This window comes from Theropithecus gelada, chromosome 10 (genome assembly GCF_003255815.1).
Source record: "Theropithecus gelada isolate Dixy chromosome 10, Tgel_1.0, whole genome shotgun sequence".
NCBI lineage: Eukaryota > Metazoa > Chordata > Mammalia > Primates > Cercopithecidae > Theropithecus > Theropithecus gelada.
In genome coordinates, this window is record NC_037678.1 from 67,644,043 (window position 1) to 67,663,324 (window position 19,282).

Consider the following 19,282-nt stretch of genomic DNA (forward strand, 5'->3'; position numbering starts at 1 on the left):
CTTCATTTCTGCCAGCTTTTGGTTCATGTATTTTTGGGCTCTGTTGTTAGGTACATATGTGTTTGTAGTTGTTATCTTTCTAATGGATTGATCCTTTTATCAACTATCCTTTCTCTCCATAGAATGAATTTTTAAATTCATGCTTATTTTAAACAGTTTGTGCAAAGTTGTATTAAAAGTATGTAAAATAAAAAATACATGCATACCCAACCCTGTAGAAATCAGCGTTAACAATTGATGGTGTATCTTCTGAGACCTTTTTAAATAAACTTACACTTACAAATATGTTTTAAACAGAAGAATCATAGTAATAATGTTCTGCAGCTTTTCAGAAATTAAAGCCACATTAGATCACAGAGATTACTTACTCTAAAATACTTCTTTTCAAAAATGAGAAAACTGAGGCCCAGAGAAGGGCAAGTAGGCAGCCAAGCTGGAACTAGAACCTGGGTCTCCTGACTTGCTGCAGTGTTCCTTTTACTGAACCTTACTGCCTCCTGGAACAAAAGGGTCTTGTAATACTGTGACAGATATATGGGCAATGAATGGTTATGGCAAAATCATTTTATAAGTTATGCTTTGAATTAATTTTGAAGATTTTATCTAATTTTTTTTATAGCTTCTTGTAGAAATTCTTATGAGGCCTACGATCTCTATCCGGGGACAGAAACTGAAAAGTAAGTATACCTGTTAGCTGCTGGTCCTTGTTTTCCAACGTGACAATATGGTGGCAGTTCCCAGCAGCTGCCTTCTTCCTTCCCTTCCTGACTCTTAATACTGAGGACATGTCTTACCTTCAGCTACAGGTTGCTCTCTCCTCCCCCAGCTAAGCAACTATCTTTATTCATTCTGTACTGCGTAGAAATTCAGATCTGGGTTAAAAGAATACATCTTTGTACTTTTGATAGTCCTGTGATCCAGCTTCTATGTTTCCTTGGGAAATTCTTAGTTCTCATATATAACTAGCTGAGAGAGTAAGCAATAACCTGGTAAGATCACTCTTTTATTTTTTAAAAACCTATTTTTTGTTAGAAAGGTGATACATGCTCTTTGTAAAAAGTTCAGTCATTACTAGAGTGTGAATGGGTAAGAAGTCAGAGTGTTTTGGTATGCACTATTTCTTAAGCTGAGCGGTAGATATATGGGTAATATTCTATTATTATTTTTTATGACTTACACATGTTACAAATATTCTTTTTAGGTATATAATTTTTTTTTTTTTTTTTGAGACAGAATCTGGCTCTGTTGCCCAGGCTGGAGTGCAGTGACATGATCTTGGCTCACTGCAACCTCCACCTCCCAAGCTCAAGTGATTTTCCTGCCTCAGCCTCTCAAGTAGCTGGGATTACAGGCGCCCGCCACCATACCTGGCTAATTTTTGTATTTTTTTTTTTAGTAGAGATGGAGATTCACCATGTTGGCCAGGCTGGTCTCGAACTCCTGACCTCAAGTGATCTGCCCACCTCAGCCTCCCAAGTGCTGGGATTACAGGCATGAGCCACCACACCCAGCTTCGGTATTTAATTTAAAATAAAAAAGCGAATGCACTTTACTCTGGCGTTAAAAGCCAGAGATGACTTCAGTTAATGTTTGGTGAATGCCCTCCTACCAGCTTTGCATTTTTTTAATTTAAAAGGTTTTTTGTTTTGTTTTTTTTACCCCTAACCTATTAGGGGTCCTATACACTATATAAGGCCTCATTTGTGCATGCAGTAGTGGTTAAGAGGATTTATATTCATTTTTAATGTCTCAACTGTGTATTCTGTCTAACTTGATCTTTCATGTTCTCTGTCTACGCTTATAGCAAGTAGCATATTGTAATTATTTGTTGGTGCACTTGTTTAGTCTCTCTTCCTCCCACTAGATTTATAGGTTCCATGAAGGCTGAGACTTTTTTTTCCCTCACCACTGTATCTGCTCTAGAGTTGATGCTGAATAATACTTGATGAATGAGTGAATCCTAATTCCTTTTAAAAGTGGAGGATCTAGAAATAGTGAGATATATAGTGAGACATACAGAGCAGTGTTTTACCCTGCTCTGAAGTCGTTAAATAAATCAATCACAGAGCCCCAGTAGGTTGAAAGGTGGTGATAAGGGATGCAGAGGGTCTACATTGTCTCAGGATTATGTGAGGCAACCCGTCTAGTCAGGCTAGCTTAGTGGGGCTGCCCATTGGGATCTGAGAAGGAGACCTAGCATTTTAGCATTCCTGGCAGCTTAGGAGCAAATGGAAACAGTTTTTAAAAAGCGAAGCGGTGCCAAATAAAACACTTTGTCCGTGGTTCATACTCAGTTTCATCATCTCTTGGTTTTGGGCTTATGAAAATTAAGTTTCCTTTTTATGCTGCTTTCCTGTTCCTGCTCACAGGGAAGTAGTAGGTTCTTTATTAGAATTAGTAATAGATCAGACATTAAAAGCCATTTGCCCAATACAGATAACAGCAATAAAAAAAGAAATGCTCAGTTAGTGAGTCTGATAAAAATGGTATATTTGTTTGTTGCTAATAGAACTTTCAGTGGAAATTTATAACAAGAGCAATTGAGATGCTTATACTTTTAACTTTTAGCCAGGCGTGATGCGCGTGCATGCAGTCCTAGCCACTCGGGAGGGCAAGGAGGGAGAATTGCTTGAGCCTAGGAGTTCGAGACCACAGTGAGCTGTGATCTTGCCCCGAGTGACAGAGTAAGACCTCATCTTTAAAAAACCAAAACAAATGAACAGAACAAAATGCTTATACTTTAGATTCTAGTAGTTCTGCTTTTGAAAATGTATCTTGAGGAACCAGTTTAATACAAGCATTAAAAGGATACACATATGTATTAAGTTGCTTATTTGTGGTCTATTTAAATAGCCAAAAAAAAACCCCAAATCGTAGATATATCCTAAGCAAGACATTAAGGGAAAATGGCTTTATTAAATGATGGCACAACAACAGGTTGAAATTATGAAGACTTTGGGGCATAATAAGAAAACAACTGCTGTATCAAACCAAAAGCAATATGCAAATGGGCTTATAGATTCTGATGGACACTATGAAAATCTTTGGTAGACAGGGACTGGAAGGAGTATATTAAAAGAAAAATCATTGTCTTGGAGGGGGTTATAACAGTTCTTATGCTGAAAATAAATGTAACCGTTGTACTGTCTTTTCAATGAGAAAAATAACCAGTCATTACCCTTTAACTTTCAGTAAGTGATGAAATGTCCAAGGACTGCTTGAGTATCCTGTATAATACCTGTGTCTGTGTAAGTACCCTGCCATTAGGGCTCCGTGTATCTCCCTACCAGATCTGCAAGGGTTAAGATGGGAATATTTGGGTGGGGTGGCAGATGTGAGAGCTGTCTTCAGATAGTGGGGGAATTGGGCTTATTTTATGTGTGCCTGAAAATCAGGACTAACTGGTAGAAATTATAGGGAGGCAGAATTTTGTAGCGGTTGTTAAGAGCCAGAACTGCTGCAGCAGGTAGTAAACTCCTTTGGCCTTGGAGCTTGGAGCTGTCTGAGTAGAAACTGAACACTTGTCAAAAGATGACAAGCTTTGGCAGACTGTGACCTTTAAGACTCATTTTAACTCCATTATTTCTTCATTTTCCTTGTTAGAAAACAAAATGAGAACCAGAAGGGTCCCCCCCGCCCCCCCGTATATTGAGCAGGACTCTCTACTAGGTTGACCATTGAGCCAGGAAGAATGGTGAATAAAGGAAGCAATTTAGTAGAAACAAAAGAGGATGGCACTTAGTGTTAGGACCTGATTTTGTGTTCTGGCCCTTGGCTTCGTACACCTCCCAAGCCGTAGCTTCTTACCAATAGAGTGCAGTTAGCAGTCATATTAACATCACAGATTTATTGTGAGAACTGAGATAGGAGATGTGAAAACACTTTGTAAAACAATATATAAATGTTAGTTTTTATAAGACACAGTACCTTTTAGAAACTTAAGATAAACTATGTAAACCGTGAATCATAATACATGGCAGAATGAGACAATGTTATAGATGTGAACCCTGTATGCTGTGGAAATAAAAAAGAAACACTGAGCTCCATTTCATTTCTTGCCTCATTCAAAATGAGATTTCTGGCATCTTGTGGGTGTATGCAAAATCTACCAAGATCACGAACTTAGAAGTAGGTAAGAAAGAAGAAGATAAATAAAATAAGGGTGGGGACATAACATGTAGCCAGGAATTGGGCTGATATAAAAATGAAGACCATAAAATCATCTGTATTATGGATGGGCACAAATTTGGCTTCAAGCTTCTTAGCAGCCAACACAAATAGAGGAATCTGTTTGAACACTTACATAATTCAGCATGTATAGTAGTGCTGTAAAATTGAAATATAATGCAAGCCACTTGGGTTATTTTAAATTTCCTTGTAGCCACATTTTTTTAAAGAAAAAAGTAGGAAGAAATAGTGAAGCTAATTTTAATGATAAATTCTATTTAACACAGTGTATCAAGAATATTGTCATTCTAACATGTAATAATTATTAATGAGATACTTACTCTTTTTGGTATTAAGCTCTCAAAATCCAATGGTTTTTTTTTTTTCCTTCTCATTTGAACACCAGAGCACACCTCAGTTTGGCCTGGCCACCTTTCAAGTGCTCAGTAGCCATGTATAGCTAATGACAGAGATAGGCACAGGGAGATCTATAAGCTAAAAAACAAATTGTTCAGGAAATGCACAATTCTTGCAACTAAGGCCAAAAAGAAATTGTCCTTATAGAAGAAGACAGTGTATAAAATAATGACTCTATCATTGGCAACTTCCATATAGTCAGTAGTTTTATGAGGCTGTTTTAAAATCATGATACCTATTGTTAATCAGTGACATTCCAATAAAACAGTTAAGTTAAAAAAAATGTATGAAGAGAAGTTGATTAATGGGTACAAGTATATGGGTTGATAAATAAGACCTAGTGTTAGGATAAATCAGTAAGTGTGACTTAGTTTATAATAATCTGTTTTACATTTCAAAATAGCTAGAAGAGAATTTGAATGGTTCTTAACATAAAAGACAAGTATTTAAGCTGATGGCTATCCCAAGTACATTGATTTGATCTTTATAAATTATATGAATGTATTAAATTATATGCTTCCTGAAATTATGTGCCTTTATTATATATCAACTAAAAGTATTTTTAAATAAAATTTTAAAAAAATTTTAAGCAACATGGGATGATATGGTCCAATTATGTGCTATCTGGCTGAATTCCATGTTACATAGAGAAATTGGGGCTCTTAGGATTTCAAACACCAATGCCTCCAGGGATCAGGCAGAAAACAGGAAATGTTTGGAATTGCTGGTGTTGGAGAGGGGACTTGTGTAAACTGTGACTAAACTGGAGCAAGGGTGTCCTGTCTAAAGATGTTTGAATTCAAAAGTTTAAAAAGTACTTTTGACTGGGCATGGTGGCTCTCACCTGTAATCCCAGCAATTTGGGAGGCTGAGGTAGGTGGATCACCTGAAGTCAGGAGTTCCAGACCACCCTGGCCAACATGGTGAAACCCCATCTGTACTAAAAACACAAAAATTAGCCGAGCGTGGTGGTGCATGCCTGTAGTCCCAGCTACTTGGGAGGCTGAGGCAGGAGAATCACTTGAACCCAGGAGACAGAGGTTGCAGTGAGCTGAGATCGTACCACTCCACTCCAGCCTGGGTGACAGAATGAGACTCTCTTAAAAAATAAAATATAAAAAAAAAACAGTACTGCTCATCAGAAAAAGCTTGGCCTACCGGATGCTAGTTTGTAGCTCCTTGTTTAGATACTTGACAAATACTAGGTCAAGAGCTTATAATTAGGCTGGGCGCAGTGGCTCACACCTATAATCTCAACACTTTGATAGCCCGAGGCAGGAGGATCATGTGTGTCCAGGAGTTCAAGACTAGCCTGGGCAACATAGCGAGAACCTGTCTCTACAAAAAAATAAAAAACTGGCGGGATGTGGTGTTGTATACCTATAGTCCCAGCTCCTCAGGAGGCTAGGGTGGGAGGATTGCATGAGCCTGAGAGGTCAGGGCTGCAGTAAGCCATGATTGTGCCAGTGCACTCACTCAGCCTGGGCTATAGAGTGAGACCCTGTCTTTAAAAAAAAAAAACCTATGATGAATATTATATGGAAAAAACTCTCCCCAGTAGTTGCATGCAACATTTTATATATCGTTTTAGTGCTTTTTGGCCTCAGTTAAGAACTTGTGATGTAGAGGAAAGGAAGGATTGTGATGGCCTTTTGGGTGGCCAGTCTTGACTTAGGAAGGCTTTCCAAGAGAAGTCATTTTAGCCAGTCTGTAAAAGGAGTAGTACTTTGATAAATTGAAGAGAGGAGAAAGGTGGGTAGTGAAGGGTAGCTAGTTAGAGCAGCAGGATTATGTATTTGACAGCCTGGAGATAGAGAGAAAGTGATAAATTTATTTCTCTTTTTGTTCTGTTTCTTTGGATCTTCCAGAACTTTTGCTTGTCTGAGTAAAAGTAGAGTCAGTCCTGTTTCACATCTCGTAGCCAGTGTAGGTACTGTATGTAGTTTGGGAATACAACCTTTTTTTTTTCCTCTCTCTCTCTTTTTTTTTTTTTTAAATGTGTCAGTGCTACAACTGAAGAACAGAGATGTATCAGTACAGACTGAGATTGCTTTCTTTAGTGTCCTATTTAATGGGATCGTTGAAGATTTATATACTTGGCACATCTTTATTGATGCCTTCACTTTGAAAATTAAATTGGCCAGGTGTGGTGGTGCACGCCTGTAGTCCCAGTGATTCAGGAGCCTGAAGTGGGGGGATCTGGCAATTCGGGAGGCTGAGGGTGGGGGGCTCGCTTGAGCCCAGGTGATTGAGGCTTCAGTGAACTATATTCGTACTTGTGAATAGTCATGGCCTCAGCCTGGGCAACAGAGTGAGACCCTGTCTCTAAAATTGAAAGAAAATTAAATTTGCTGTGACATACCTCATTTCACTGATTCTGAAATGCTTCCTAACTTGGGGTTCCCATTTACCAAACTGTGTGTCTGTACACTTGATTATACTTTTTAGGGAGAGGTCAAGTTTATTGCAGTAAGCCTTGGAATTTTTTCAGTTTAGAGGCTGAAAAAAAAAAAAGAAAGAAATATTAAAGCCACTAAGCTGTAGTTGCCTTAAGGCAGTAGGGGTGGGAGGTGTGTGTGTGTAAGCTAGCAGTATTGCAGTTTCTTTATTTTTAGAGAGAAGGTTTCACTCTGTCCCCATGCTGGAATGCAGTGGTGAGATTGTAGCTCACTGCGGCCTCACACTCCTGGCCTCAAGCTGTCCTCTCACCTCAGCCTCCTGGGTAGCTGGGATTACAGGTGTGAGCCACTGTACTTAACAGTACTGCAGTTTTCAGTCCAAACTCTTGAACCTAAGTTTTAAGGTCTTTAACCAGCTAGTTTCCTTACTTCCTTCATACTCCTTGGGGGTTTTGTTGTTGTTGTTGTTGTTGTTGTTGTTGTTGGGTTTTTTGTTTGTTTTGAGTCAGGGTTTCCCTCTGTTGCCCAGGCTAGAGTGCATTTGCCTCGTCTCGGCTCACTGCGACCTCCACCTCCTGGGCTCAAGTGATCCTTTTACCTCAGCCTCTCGAGTAGCTAGGGCTACAGGCGTGCATTACCACACCCAGCTAATATTTGTATTTTTATTAGAGACAGGGTTTTGCCACATTGGCCAGGCTGGTCTCGAACTCCTGGCCTCAAGTGATCTGCCCACCTTGGCCTCTCAAAGTGCTGGGATTACAGGTGTGAGCCACCATGCCTGGCCTCAAAGACTTTTAAGATGATCATTTTACTGATGAAAAAATGGAGTTCCAAAGGTGAGAAGTGATATGCTCAGGATCACATGGCTGGAATTAGAACATGGGTCTGACTCTTAAGTCCATGCTTCGGCACTGTTGGATTTCAGATTTAAGAATGGCCGTCAGAACTCTGAGATAAGTTATCTTAGGAAATACCATCTCATTGTGTTATGTTCTCACAAGTGGGCTCCCCTTGTGTAGCCTGAATGTCAGGAGGCTTTTTTCTTCCATGGCTGGGGAGTTAACGAATGTTTCCCACAGTTAAGTCATGCCGTTCCCGTTGTGTTGACTCATGCCAGTTTTCAGAGGTGAAATTGCTTTTCACTGTCGGTAAAGGATGCCTTGCTCTTCATAATTTATTTTGTACTTACAACTTATTCTGCCTTTTCTTCTTGTGACAGACGGAGGGAGTTACAAAGCGTTTGGCAGAAAAGAATGACTTTGTGATCTTCCTGTTTACACTGATGACAAGTAAGAAGACATTCTTACAAACAGCAACCCTCATTGAAGATATTTTGGGTGTTAAAAAGGTGAGCTGTGTCCTCCAGCTGACCAGATGGGGAAGGGTGTCTCAGACCATTGGATTCTCAAACCTGAATAATATACAAAGCTTTTTTAAAAGAAAGTGTTAAATTATGTCTTGTGTTACTTGGATATATTCAAGTGTAAACCTGGATTACCCCTTATACTAGTGGTTCTTTCATGACTGTAAAACCTAAACAAACATATACATTGAAAGCAAACTGGCCGGGCGCGGTGGCTCAAGCCTGTAATCCCAGCACTTTGGGAGGCCGAGACGGGCGGATCACGAGGTCAGGAGATCGAGACCATCCTGGCTAACACGGTGAAACCCCATCTCTACTAAAAAATACAAAAAACTAGCCGGGCGAAGTGGCGGGCGCCTGTAGTCCCAGCTACTCGGGAGGCTGAGGCAGGAGAATGGCGTGAACCCGGGAGGCGGAGCTTGCAGTGAGCTGAGATCCGGCCACTGCACTCCAGCCTGGGCGACAGAGCCAGACTCAGTCTCAAAAAAAAAAAAAAAAAAAAAAAAAAAGCAAACTAATTCTAAAACTCAGAACTTCAGATTGACTCTGTGAATGTAGTGTGATGCCGCATGTTACTTTGCTGAAATCAAATTGCCCCTCACTCATTACCATGGGGCAAGTTCTTTGTAGCATGTCTGTGCTACTGTATGCTGTGCAGTGACTCCATTCTCTTACCACTTTTCTCTACCGCTATCTGAACTGCTGTGAAGCCTTCATTCATTACTACCAAGGGATATGTTCCCCTTGGTAGTAATGTTTGGCTTTCACTTATGAAGTCTGCCTCTATCGTTTCTCATTAGTCTTCAACAATTAAAGTTGGTTAATTGGCACCAGCACAGTAGGAGACAAATGGGAGCTCTGAAATCCTGCCACTTGGTCATAAGGTTGATAATCAGATGACCCATAACTTTTTTTTAAAAAACTATGATCAAAATGAAAACTAAATTAAAAATTTCAAGAATTCACGGGTACCCAAAAATACATTCATAGACCTCTGTTAGAGACTCACTGTGTTACATTTTTGGTGTAATGCTTGTTAGGATCTGGAGCTCACCTCCTCAGTCCTAATCTGTCCTGAGCCTCCATGTTGTTTGCTGGTAGGCAGATTTCTTTCTCTTCCTGTTGAGCAGCCTCCTAGAGGTTGCTGTTGCAGGGAAGTGGGTGTTCACGTGCACTGTGGTGACCCCAGCTTTCATTTCTTCTTGCTGTGCTTTCCCCAGGCCTTGCTTGTCGTTGCCCAGCACAAGTGGCCTATTGTCTGCAGGAACACATTGGAGATGTGTGCAGGCCCCAGACAGACCCTTTGTGCCCTTTGATAAAAGGCTTTGTTGTTATTCCAGTAATTGTGTGTTCCAGCCAGTGTGTGAAAGGGGGCCTCCAGAGTAGAAACTCCAGACTCCTTAGCAGTCTCAGCATAGGAGTCTAGAATTGCTCCTTCATGACTTTTCCCACTTACCTCTCACTCCCTCTCATTCTTTTTTGTGTACCCCAAAATGGTGACATGTTCTACCAAACATTATGGGTATCTTGGTGTAGTTTGAAAGGGGGTAGACACCATAAAGAAAGTGGAAACACCGTAAACTGGGAAAAGACATTTGCAATTCAGGTAACCAACAAAGGATTTGTATTCAGAATTTATGAAGAATTCTTACAGGCCAGGTGCGGTGGCTCATGCCTGTAATTCCAACACTTTGGGAGGCTGAGGCAGGCAGATCACTTGAGGTCAGGAGTTTAAGACCAGCCTGGCCATCATGGTGAAACCCAGTCTCAGTGTCTACTAAAAAATACAAAAATTAGCCAGGCGTGGTGGTGCACACCTGTCATCCCAGGGGAGGCTAAGGCACGAGAATTGCTTGAACCTGGGAGGCAGAGGTTGCAGTGAGCCAAGATTGTGTCACTGCACTCCAGACTAGGCAACAGTAAGACTCCCTCTCCAAAAAAAAAAAAAAAAAAAAAAAAAAGAATTCTTACAAATCAGCATGAAAAAGACAAATAGCCCAGTAGACAAATGGGCAGTGTTATGAACAAGCATTTCACAGATGAGAAAGAAATGGTCCATAAATATAAAAGAGAAGATGCGTAACTTCACTGGCAATCAAGGAAATACACATCAATACCATAGTGAGGGGGAGAGTGGGCAAATGTTGGTGAGTATATGTATCAGTGGAAACACTTGCATACTACTGATAAATGTTTATCAGCAGAATATTCTCTTTTTTGTTTTGTAGTTGAACAGCCACATACCTTGTGCCCCAGCACCTAGGGAAGCTTTGCCCTGAGGGCTGAGGCATCAGTATTTTGCATGGGTCACCTTATAATCTGTGCCTGGACACACTTGTGAGGAAGCTCAGTCTTAGAACAGTGATTCTTAGGATTGAAACCCAGAAGGTTGTGAAATCAATCCATCGGGTCTGTCAGTCAGATAGAAAAGAGCAAACTGTATTGTGTAAGGGTATTATTTGAATAAGTTTTTGTTTGACATTTATATATACATTTCCACGTGTATGTTTACTAGTGGTCATTCCTGGTGATAGCTAAAAAGTTTGGAAGCCACTGCCCCAGCAAAACTTCTCCACCTGTGCATCAAGAAACACATAAGAACATTTGTAGCTTCGTTGTTTCAGAACAAAACACTGAAACCAAGTCTCTGATCCATCAATAGGAGAAGGGATGAATGTACTTTCTTCACACAGTGGAATATTATATAGTAGAAGAATGAACTGTTGCCATAAGCAACAACATAGCTGAGGAATTGAAATAATCGGGTGGTAGAAGCCAGTTGCAGAACACTGTAGGTAGCATATCATTTTCATAAAGCTCAAAAAAGCAAATTGTTTATTGATAAAACTAGTTTTTAAATGGCAAGGCAATAATAATTAATGATAGTGGTTCCCAGAGGCAGAGAGATGCAATAGGAAAGGCACACACAGCTAGTCATTTTGTTATGCTGCATAATATGTGTTGTATGTATCAAAAATTAAAACATAAGAATTCTTGGCTGGCCACGGTAGCTCATGCCTGTAATCCCAGCACTTTGGGAGGCCGAGGTGGGCAGATCACTTGAGGTCAGGAGACCAGCCTGGCCAATATGGTGAAACCCTGTCTGTACTAAAAATATTAGCCAGGCATGGTGGTGCATGCCTGTAGTCCCAGCTACTTGGGAGGCTGGGCAGAAAAATTGCTTGAACCCATGAGGTAGAGGTTGCAGTGAGCGGAGATTGTGCCATTGTACTCCAGCCTGGGCATCACAGCGAGACTCTGCCTTAAAAAAAAAAAAAAATCTTAAAATTTAAAACAACCATAAGAAGTGGGCTGGGGGTGGTAGGACCTGTTTTGGGACCCATTTACTGAGTTAGACAGGGCTAGAGGAACTGGTGAGCTGAAAGTTAGTTGCCAATAATAGCAGTAGCTGACATTTGTTTTGTACTAGGGAAAAGGAAAGGTGGAAGCAGCCATTCCCCAATGCCCCCTACACAGCAAATTCCTGTCTTCCTCCATTACTAGAAATAGAGGGGAGTGTGGGATTCATGAGAGCTTCTAGGAGTCATGCACTTGTTTTGGGCACGTTCACTGATACCGTTGCTACCAGGTCCTGTACATTGAGTCTCAGGAGAAAGAGTAGGCTATATGCCTTCGTCAAAGTATGGTCAGATTGTTTGGGAAATAGATGCAGGAACAGATTGTTAAAAGTTCATGTGATCTGTGCAGTGAGAGAAATACCCAATCCAGTGGAAGTAAATTAGTGGGATAAAGGATAGCAGGTGTCACCTGAGTAGCACAAGCATGGTTCAAAATGAGAAAAGCTCATGTAGTACATGACATTTACAGATTTTAAGGAGTAATAAATGAGAATAGAACCAAATAACATAAGGCATTCCATAAAATTATCATTCCTAATAAAAGCTAGCAATGGAAGGAAAACTTAGAAACAATATATAGGGTATTTATTAAAATATAACAGCTATAGGGTATTTATTAAAAATTTACAGCAAATATTAAACTTAATTTAAATGTTTTGGAAATATTTCTAGTAAAGTCAAGAAAAAGACAATTCTTGCTCTCACTCTGGATAAATGGTCACATATGTGTACACAGAGAGTACCTGTAGGAATGTTCATTGCAACATTGTTTAATGGTGAAAAACTGTAGTTTACCTAAATACGTGTTACAAGAAGAAAGGGTCAGGCACAGTGGCTCACGCCTGTAATGTCAGCACTTTAGGAGGCCAAGGTGGGAGGATTGCTTGAGTCCGGGAGTTCCAGCCTGGGCAACAATAGTGAGACACTTTCTCTATAAAAATGAAGTGCTGGCTGGGCGCAGTGGCTCATGCCTGTGATCCCAGCACTTTGGGAGGCCAAGGTGGATGGATCACCTGAGGTCAGGAGTTCAAGACCAGCCTGGTCAACATGGTGAAATCCCACCTCTACTAAAAAATACAAAAATTAGCCAGGCGTGGTGGTGGGCACCTGTAGTCCCTGCTACTTGGGAGGCTGAGGCAGGAGAATTGCTTGAACCCGGGAGGTGGAGTTTGCAGGGAGCCAGGATCACGCCACTGCACTCCAACCTGGGCGACAGATTGAGATGCCATCTCAAAAAAAAAAGAAAAAGTATTAAAATATTAGCCAGGTGTAATGGCACGCACCTGTAGTCCTAGCTGCTTGGGAAGCTGAGGTGGGAGAATTACTTGGGCCTAGGAGTTTGAGTCTGTGGTAAGCTATGATGACACTACTGCACTCTAGCTTGAGCAACAGAGTGAGACCCTGTCTATTAAAGAAAAGAGAAGTGGCCGGGCGCGGTGGCTCAAGCCTGTAATCCCAGCACTTTGGGAGGCCGAGGCGGGCGGATCACGAGGTCAGGAGATCAAGACCATCCTGGCTAACATGGTGAAACCCCGTCTCTACTAAAAATACAAAAAACTAGCCGGGCGTGGTGGCGGGCGCCTGTAGTCCCAGCTACTCGGAGGCTGAGGCAGGAGAATGGCCTGAACCTGGGAGGCGGAGCTTGCAGTGAGCCGAGATCGCGCCACTGCACTCCAGCCTGGGTGACACAGCGCGAGACTCCGTCTCAAAAAAAAAAAAAAAAAAGAAGTGATTAAACTGTGAGGTAAAACGGTGGGAAGTGATTGAATCAGCTGCTCATATCAGTGTAGATAAACTTCAAAATGTTGGATGAAAAGTAAGGTATAGTATGGTATCATTCACACTGCATGCAGAGCAGTACCATGTATTTTAATGGAAATATTTGTAAGTATAAAAATATGCATGGGAATAATAAACACAGAGTTCAAAATAATGGCTACTTCTGCGAGGAGATAGGAAAATGCGACTGGATGGGGAATACACAGAGGCCTTTAGCTATATTTGAAGTGTTTTATTTTTTTAAGAAGAAAATCTGTAGTAAGAATGGTAATTTATAATTGGCAAAACTTGAGTGGTAGGCATTTCCATTTTTTAAAAAAGTAGGCAAGATATACCACAAGAACAAGTGAAAACAGTGGTGGTCAAAAGGTAAATTTAGTCCTCAGACTAATCCCATGAGGCAGGTTAGTCCTGTTTTACAGATGAACAAGCAAAGACTCGAAAGGTTTTTATAACTTAACTAAGGTTTCGGAGCTGCAAGTTACAGAGCTGGGATAGGAACCTAAGTGATCTAGCCACTGAGCCCCATATTTAGGGGGATGCAAAAGAGAGGCACATCCAATCTCTTGAGTGAATTGAGCATGGAGATTGTTTCATTTTTGTCTTCTGTAGGAAATGATCCGACTAGATGAAGTCCCCAATCTGAGTTCCTTAGTATCCAATTTCGATCAGCAGCAGCTCGCTAATTTCTGCCGGATTCTGGCTGTCACCATTTCAGAGATGGATACAGGGAACGATGACAAGCACACGCTTCTTGCCAAAAATGCTCAACAGAAGAAGAGCTTGAGTTTGGGGCCTTCTGCAGCTGAAATCAATCAAGGTAAAGTCTCCAAGTTCTCAGAATTTTGAGATTATAGCTCTGAGGCCTTTCCTAAATCATCTTTTTTTCTTTTTTCTTTTTTTTTTTTTTGAGATGGGAACTCACTGTGTCACCCAGGCAGGAATGCAGTGGCACAATCATGGCTCACTGCAGCCTTGACCTCCCTGGGCTCAGGTGATCCTCCCACCTCAGCCACCCGAGTAGCTGGGACTGTAGGCAGGTGCCACCACACCGGGCTAATCTTTGTATTTTTTGTAGAGATGGGGTTTTGCCATGTTGCCCAGGCTGGTCTTGACCTCCTGGGCTCAAGTGATCCACCCACCTCATCCTTCCAAAGTGCTAGGATTACAGGTGTGAGCCACCACACCTAGCACCCCTTTTTAATATCTCTAGAGATGGATCCATGCGAAGGCTCCTAGTATGTAAATTTTGTGTATCTGTTCATTATTTTGGGAACCAAGTTCCATACCTTTCATTAGGTTTGTTAATGGGTTCAGAACCACAAAAAAGTTAAGAACTACTTTTTATCAGAATTACAAATGCATATACTTTTTGATCTACTAGGTTTCTCCTGGGCCTTCATTTTATAGATAATGATGTATAGACACTAGTCCCTTCTTGTATGCAGTTTCATGTTGTGGTTTTAGTTACCCGTTCAACTGCAATCCGAAATATTAACTGGAAAATTCCAGAGAGAGACCACATTCATATAGCTCTTATTACGGCAGCTTGTTATAATTGTCCTGTTTTATCATTAGTTATTGTTGTTAATCTCTTAGTGTACCTAATTTATAAATTAAGCTTTATCATAGTTATGTATGTATATAAGAAAAAACATAGTATATATAGGGTTTGGTGCTATCTGCCATTTCAGGTATCCACTGTGGGGGTCTTGGCTAAGGGAGGACTACTGTACAAGATTATTCATTAAGGCCGGGCACGGTGGCTCACGCCTGTAATCCCAGCACTTTGGGAGGCTGAGGCAGGAGGATCACTTGAGGTTGAGAGTTTGAGACCAGCCTGGCCAACATGTCAAAACCCCGTTTCTACTAGAAATATAAAAATTACCTGGGTGTGATGGTGCATGCCTGTAGTCCCAGCTACTCGGAAGGCTGAGGCAGGATAATTGCTTGAACCCAGGAGGCGGAGGTTGCTGTGAGCCCAGATCACACCATTGCACTTCAGCCTGGGCAACAGAGTTAGACTCCGTCTCAAAAAAAAAAAAAAAAAAAAATTATTCATTGCAACATTGTAATAACAAAAGACTGAAAACAACCCAGATGTTCATTAACACTAGACTGCTTAATGTATTCAATATTTATATAATGGAAAATTATGTAGCTTTGAAAAAATGAAGATCTCTATGTACTGCTATAGAAAAACTCCAGGATATATTAATGATAAAGAGGAAAATACAGAACAGTGTGTATGATATGATAGTTTTTGTATTAAGTTGGGGGAGAATAAGACCATACGTTTGCTCACATATGGTATGCCTAAAGAAACTGAAAGGATACACAAGAAACCTAAAGTGGTTGTTAATAGGAAGTAGCTGGTAAGGGAAGGTAGTAGCAGTGGGAGTGGGACTTCTTACTGTATACGTTCATATATTGTTTGATTTTAGAACCGTGTAAATATATTACTTTAAAAACAAAACACTATTCTAACCAACCTACCCCACCTATTTCTGTTCAGTAGCAAAAGAACTGTATTCTTTCTAAAATGTTGTTGCCTGCACAGATTTTGGAGAAACTGGCATATATGTGTTTTGGCCATAAGAGTGTAGATAATTCATATTTGAACTGAAACTTGTGTCTTAAAAGCTAGTTTTTCAGTGTTAACAGGCTAGAAATGTTCATACAAAAGCCTTTGGTGTACCTTAGGGTACACCAAGTAAACAAGGTAAAATAATACAAATGCATCATTAAAAAGCAGCAGCGGAAAACCACAACCATCCAGAGGTAACCCTAATCATGCTCTGAAAACAGTTCTTTGTTTCTGAAGTCCAGTTGTGTGCATTCCCCAGGCTGGCTCTGCAGAGTTGTCAGGTGCTTCAGAGCAGCCTCGTCTCCTGAGGCTGAATATGAGCCCGCCATTCACTCTGTTATTGTCTAGTTTTGGTTAGGAATACGAGGTGGTCATAACTATACTTTGTAGGTTATTAGGGAATATAATTTTACATGTTGTAGTCATATGTAAAGGTAGAGGTTTGTGGACTCTGACCACAGTTTGTTTATTATCTCTTCAGGTTTGCTTTTCCTCCTGTGTCCGTAGATACAAGGTCTTCCTTGGTCTGTGTACAGTTTTCTTCCCACTCCTTTATGATTTGCGGGGAGTTCTCATTTTAGGAAATTGCCTTTTTTAAAAAATATGTGACTTTCATTATAACTGAATTATACCTCAGAACTGGTGTACACACCTCCGTATACATTGACAAAAGGTAGTATTTGCTAAGCTCCTGATGCATGGCAAACACTGAGCTAACTGCTTTACCTATAATTGATTTTATTTAATCCTTCAAGTGCCCTGTGGAATAGAGATTAGTATCCCCATTGCACATGTGAGGAAACCGAGGGCTAGAACGGTTCTGTATGGGATACCTGTGTGTGCCGAGGCACTAAGTAACTTGCACCTTTTAGTTTCCCATTTAAGGAATCTATTCTGGCAGATGATTTTGATCCTGTTAGTACTGATTGCCTTCATATGCCTATTTGTAAACTGACTTAAGTAAAACCAGCATTACCCATTATTCTTGAGGAATGAACTGTTCTGGTCAGCTGCGCTTTTTTGATTAACTGAGAACCCAAAGCTCAGTTTTTGTTTTTGTTTTTTTATTTGGGAGGTTTTTTTTTTTAAGTCTCTCTAAAATATCTAGATTCACTTTCAAACCTGTGTGACTAACGTAGTAGACAGTCTATATGTGATTCTGCTTGTAGCTTTTGGAATAAAGCTTAAATGTTGTAGGTTCCACACATGAGGTTGTGCAGGGTCTGACTCCTCCTGACTCTGACGGTAATTCCTACTCCATTCCCTTACCCACATGATTTTCTCCATTCGAATGCCCTGGGAAGGCCAAGCCAGTGGACATAATTCAATCATGAGTGGGTGAGAAAAGTCTTAGTCCTCTGAATGTTGTCATTCTTGAATTGCACTCCAGTAGCAAATGCCTTTATCTCAGATGTGTGTGTGTCAGTCAGCTTGAGCTGCCATAACAAGATACCATAGACTAGGTGACTTAACTAACGGACATTTATTTTTCTCACGGTTCTGGAGACTAGAAGTCCAAGATCAAGGTGCTGTCAGGATTGGTTCCTGGTGAGGCCTTTCTTCCTGGCTTGTAGAAGGCCACGTTTTTGTTGTATCCACATAAGACTTTTCCTCTGCGTCTGTGAGGAGAGACAGAGATCTCTGGTGTCTCTTCCTCTTCTTAGAAGGACACCAGTCCTCTCCGTTTAGGGCCCCACGCTTGTAACCTCATTTAACCTTAATTACCTCCCTGTATTAGGCAGCAGTCTCCAGATCTGGAGACAGAAGCAGTAGGATTTATGAGGGGAGATTTGTTAGGGGAATTGGCTCACATGATCACAGAGGCGGAGGAGTCCCGTGATGAGCCATCTGCAACAAAAATTAGTCAGTCGTAGTGACATGCCGGTACTCCCAGCTACTTGCAAGGCTGAGGCAGGAGAATTGCTTGAACCCAGGGGGTGGAGGTTGCAGTGAGCTGAGATTGCGCCATTGCACTACAGCCTGAGCAACGAGTAAAACTCCATCTCCAAAAATAAATAAAGAAAATAAAAGAGAAGCCGTCTGCAAGCTGGAGAACCTGAGAAGCCGTTAGCATGGCTCAGTCCAAGTCCAGAAAACTTAGAACCAGGAAAGCTGATGGTGTAGCTCCCTGGCTGGAGGACTCCGGAGACTGCTGGTGCGAGTCTCAGAGACCAAAAGCCTAAGATCCTGGAGTCTGATATCCAAGAGCAGTAGGAGAAAAACTTCCCGCTCCAGAAGGGGGAGAATCCCTTTTGGTTTTCCTCCATCACCTCCCACTGCTCCCCTGCCAATTGGATGGTGCCTGCCCACATTGAGGGCAGATTTTCCCTTAGTTCACAGACTCATACACCAATCTCTTCTGGAATCACCATCACAGACACGCCCAGAAACAGTGCTATGCCAGCCACGTTGGCATCCCACAGTATAGTCAAATTGACAGCTAAAATTAACCATCACACGACCACACTCCCTAAAGGGCCTGTCTCAAAACGCAGTCATATTTGGGGCTAGAGCTTCAATATATGAATTTGCAGGGGCTGGAGGGATACAGTCCATAACTGTATGGAAAGCTGAAATATGTAGGATGTTGCCAAAAAGTTTTCATTTTGTTTTTAATAAACTGTGGCTGTGAGGTCATTTTCTTGCCCAGCAAAAATAATGATTTATGCGATCTTCCTGGAGGTCACATAATTTACATGTAATTATCTAATGTAAATTATGTGACCTCCAGGAAGATCGCATAAATCATTATTTTTTGAGTCCTTTTTGGGATTCTCAGAACTACCAGTTGTTCCTTCTGTCGATTCAGAAGAGAACAACTGGTTTCCTTCTGGGAGAAAGTAACATCTTTCAAGATTTTTAGCAGAGATGCAAATGAAGCTATAGGCTAGATAATTGTCAATTTATAAATGACACTTAGCTGAGAGGGGCTGAATTATGCAGCACGTGAAGCTGGAAAGCCGGAGGGGAGACTACCGGAGTGTGTGGGGAATACTGATGTTTCAGCAGTGAGAGGAGAGAAGAGGCCTGCTTCTGCAGAAATTCCCAGTTGTGAGTGATTTAGTTGTCAGTTTACCATTAACCAGCCAGGTGTGGTAGCTACTGCTAAAGCTGTGAGAATTACAAGGACTGGATATGCTGGGGTGTCAGCCCATGAGATTGTGTATGAGTTGCTAGGTATGATTGGTCCAGCGAATTTCTTTCCAGGGAG

At 41.1% G+C, this 19,282-nt stretch overlaps 1 protein-coding gene across 4 annotated transcripts in view; it reads left to right on the plus strand.

The window, feature by feature from the left end:
• Positions 1-19,282, plus strand: part of TRPC4AP (transient receptor potential cation channel subfamily C member 4 associated protein) — an 88,075-nt gene that overhangs the window by 34,729 nt on the left and 34,064 nt on the right. For 3 of the 4 annotated variants that reach the window (XM_025400171.1, XM_025400172.1, XM_025400173.1), the window contains 4 exons: positions 620-677; positions 3,193-3,248; positions 8,203-8,331; positions 14,097-14,304. In XM_025400171.1, coding sequence (XP_025255956.1) covers positions 620-677; positions 3,193-3,248; positions 8,203-8,331; positions 14,097-14,304 — 451 coding nt within the window. Of the gene's footprint in view, positions 1-619; positions 682-3,192; positions 3,249-8,202; positions 8,332-14,096; positions 14,305-19,282 lie in introns of all 4 variants that reach the window. The other variant, XM_025400175.1, reaches the window with a different exon arrangement.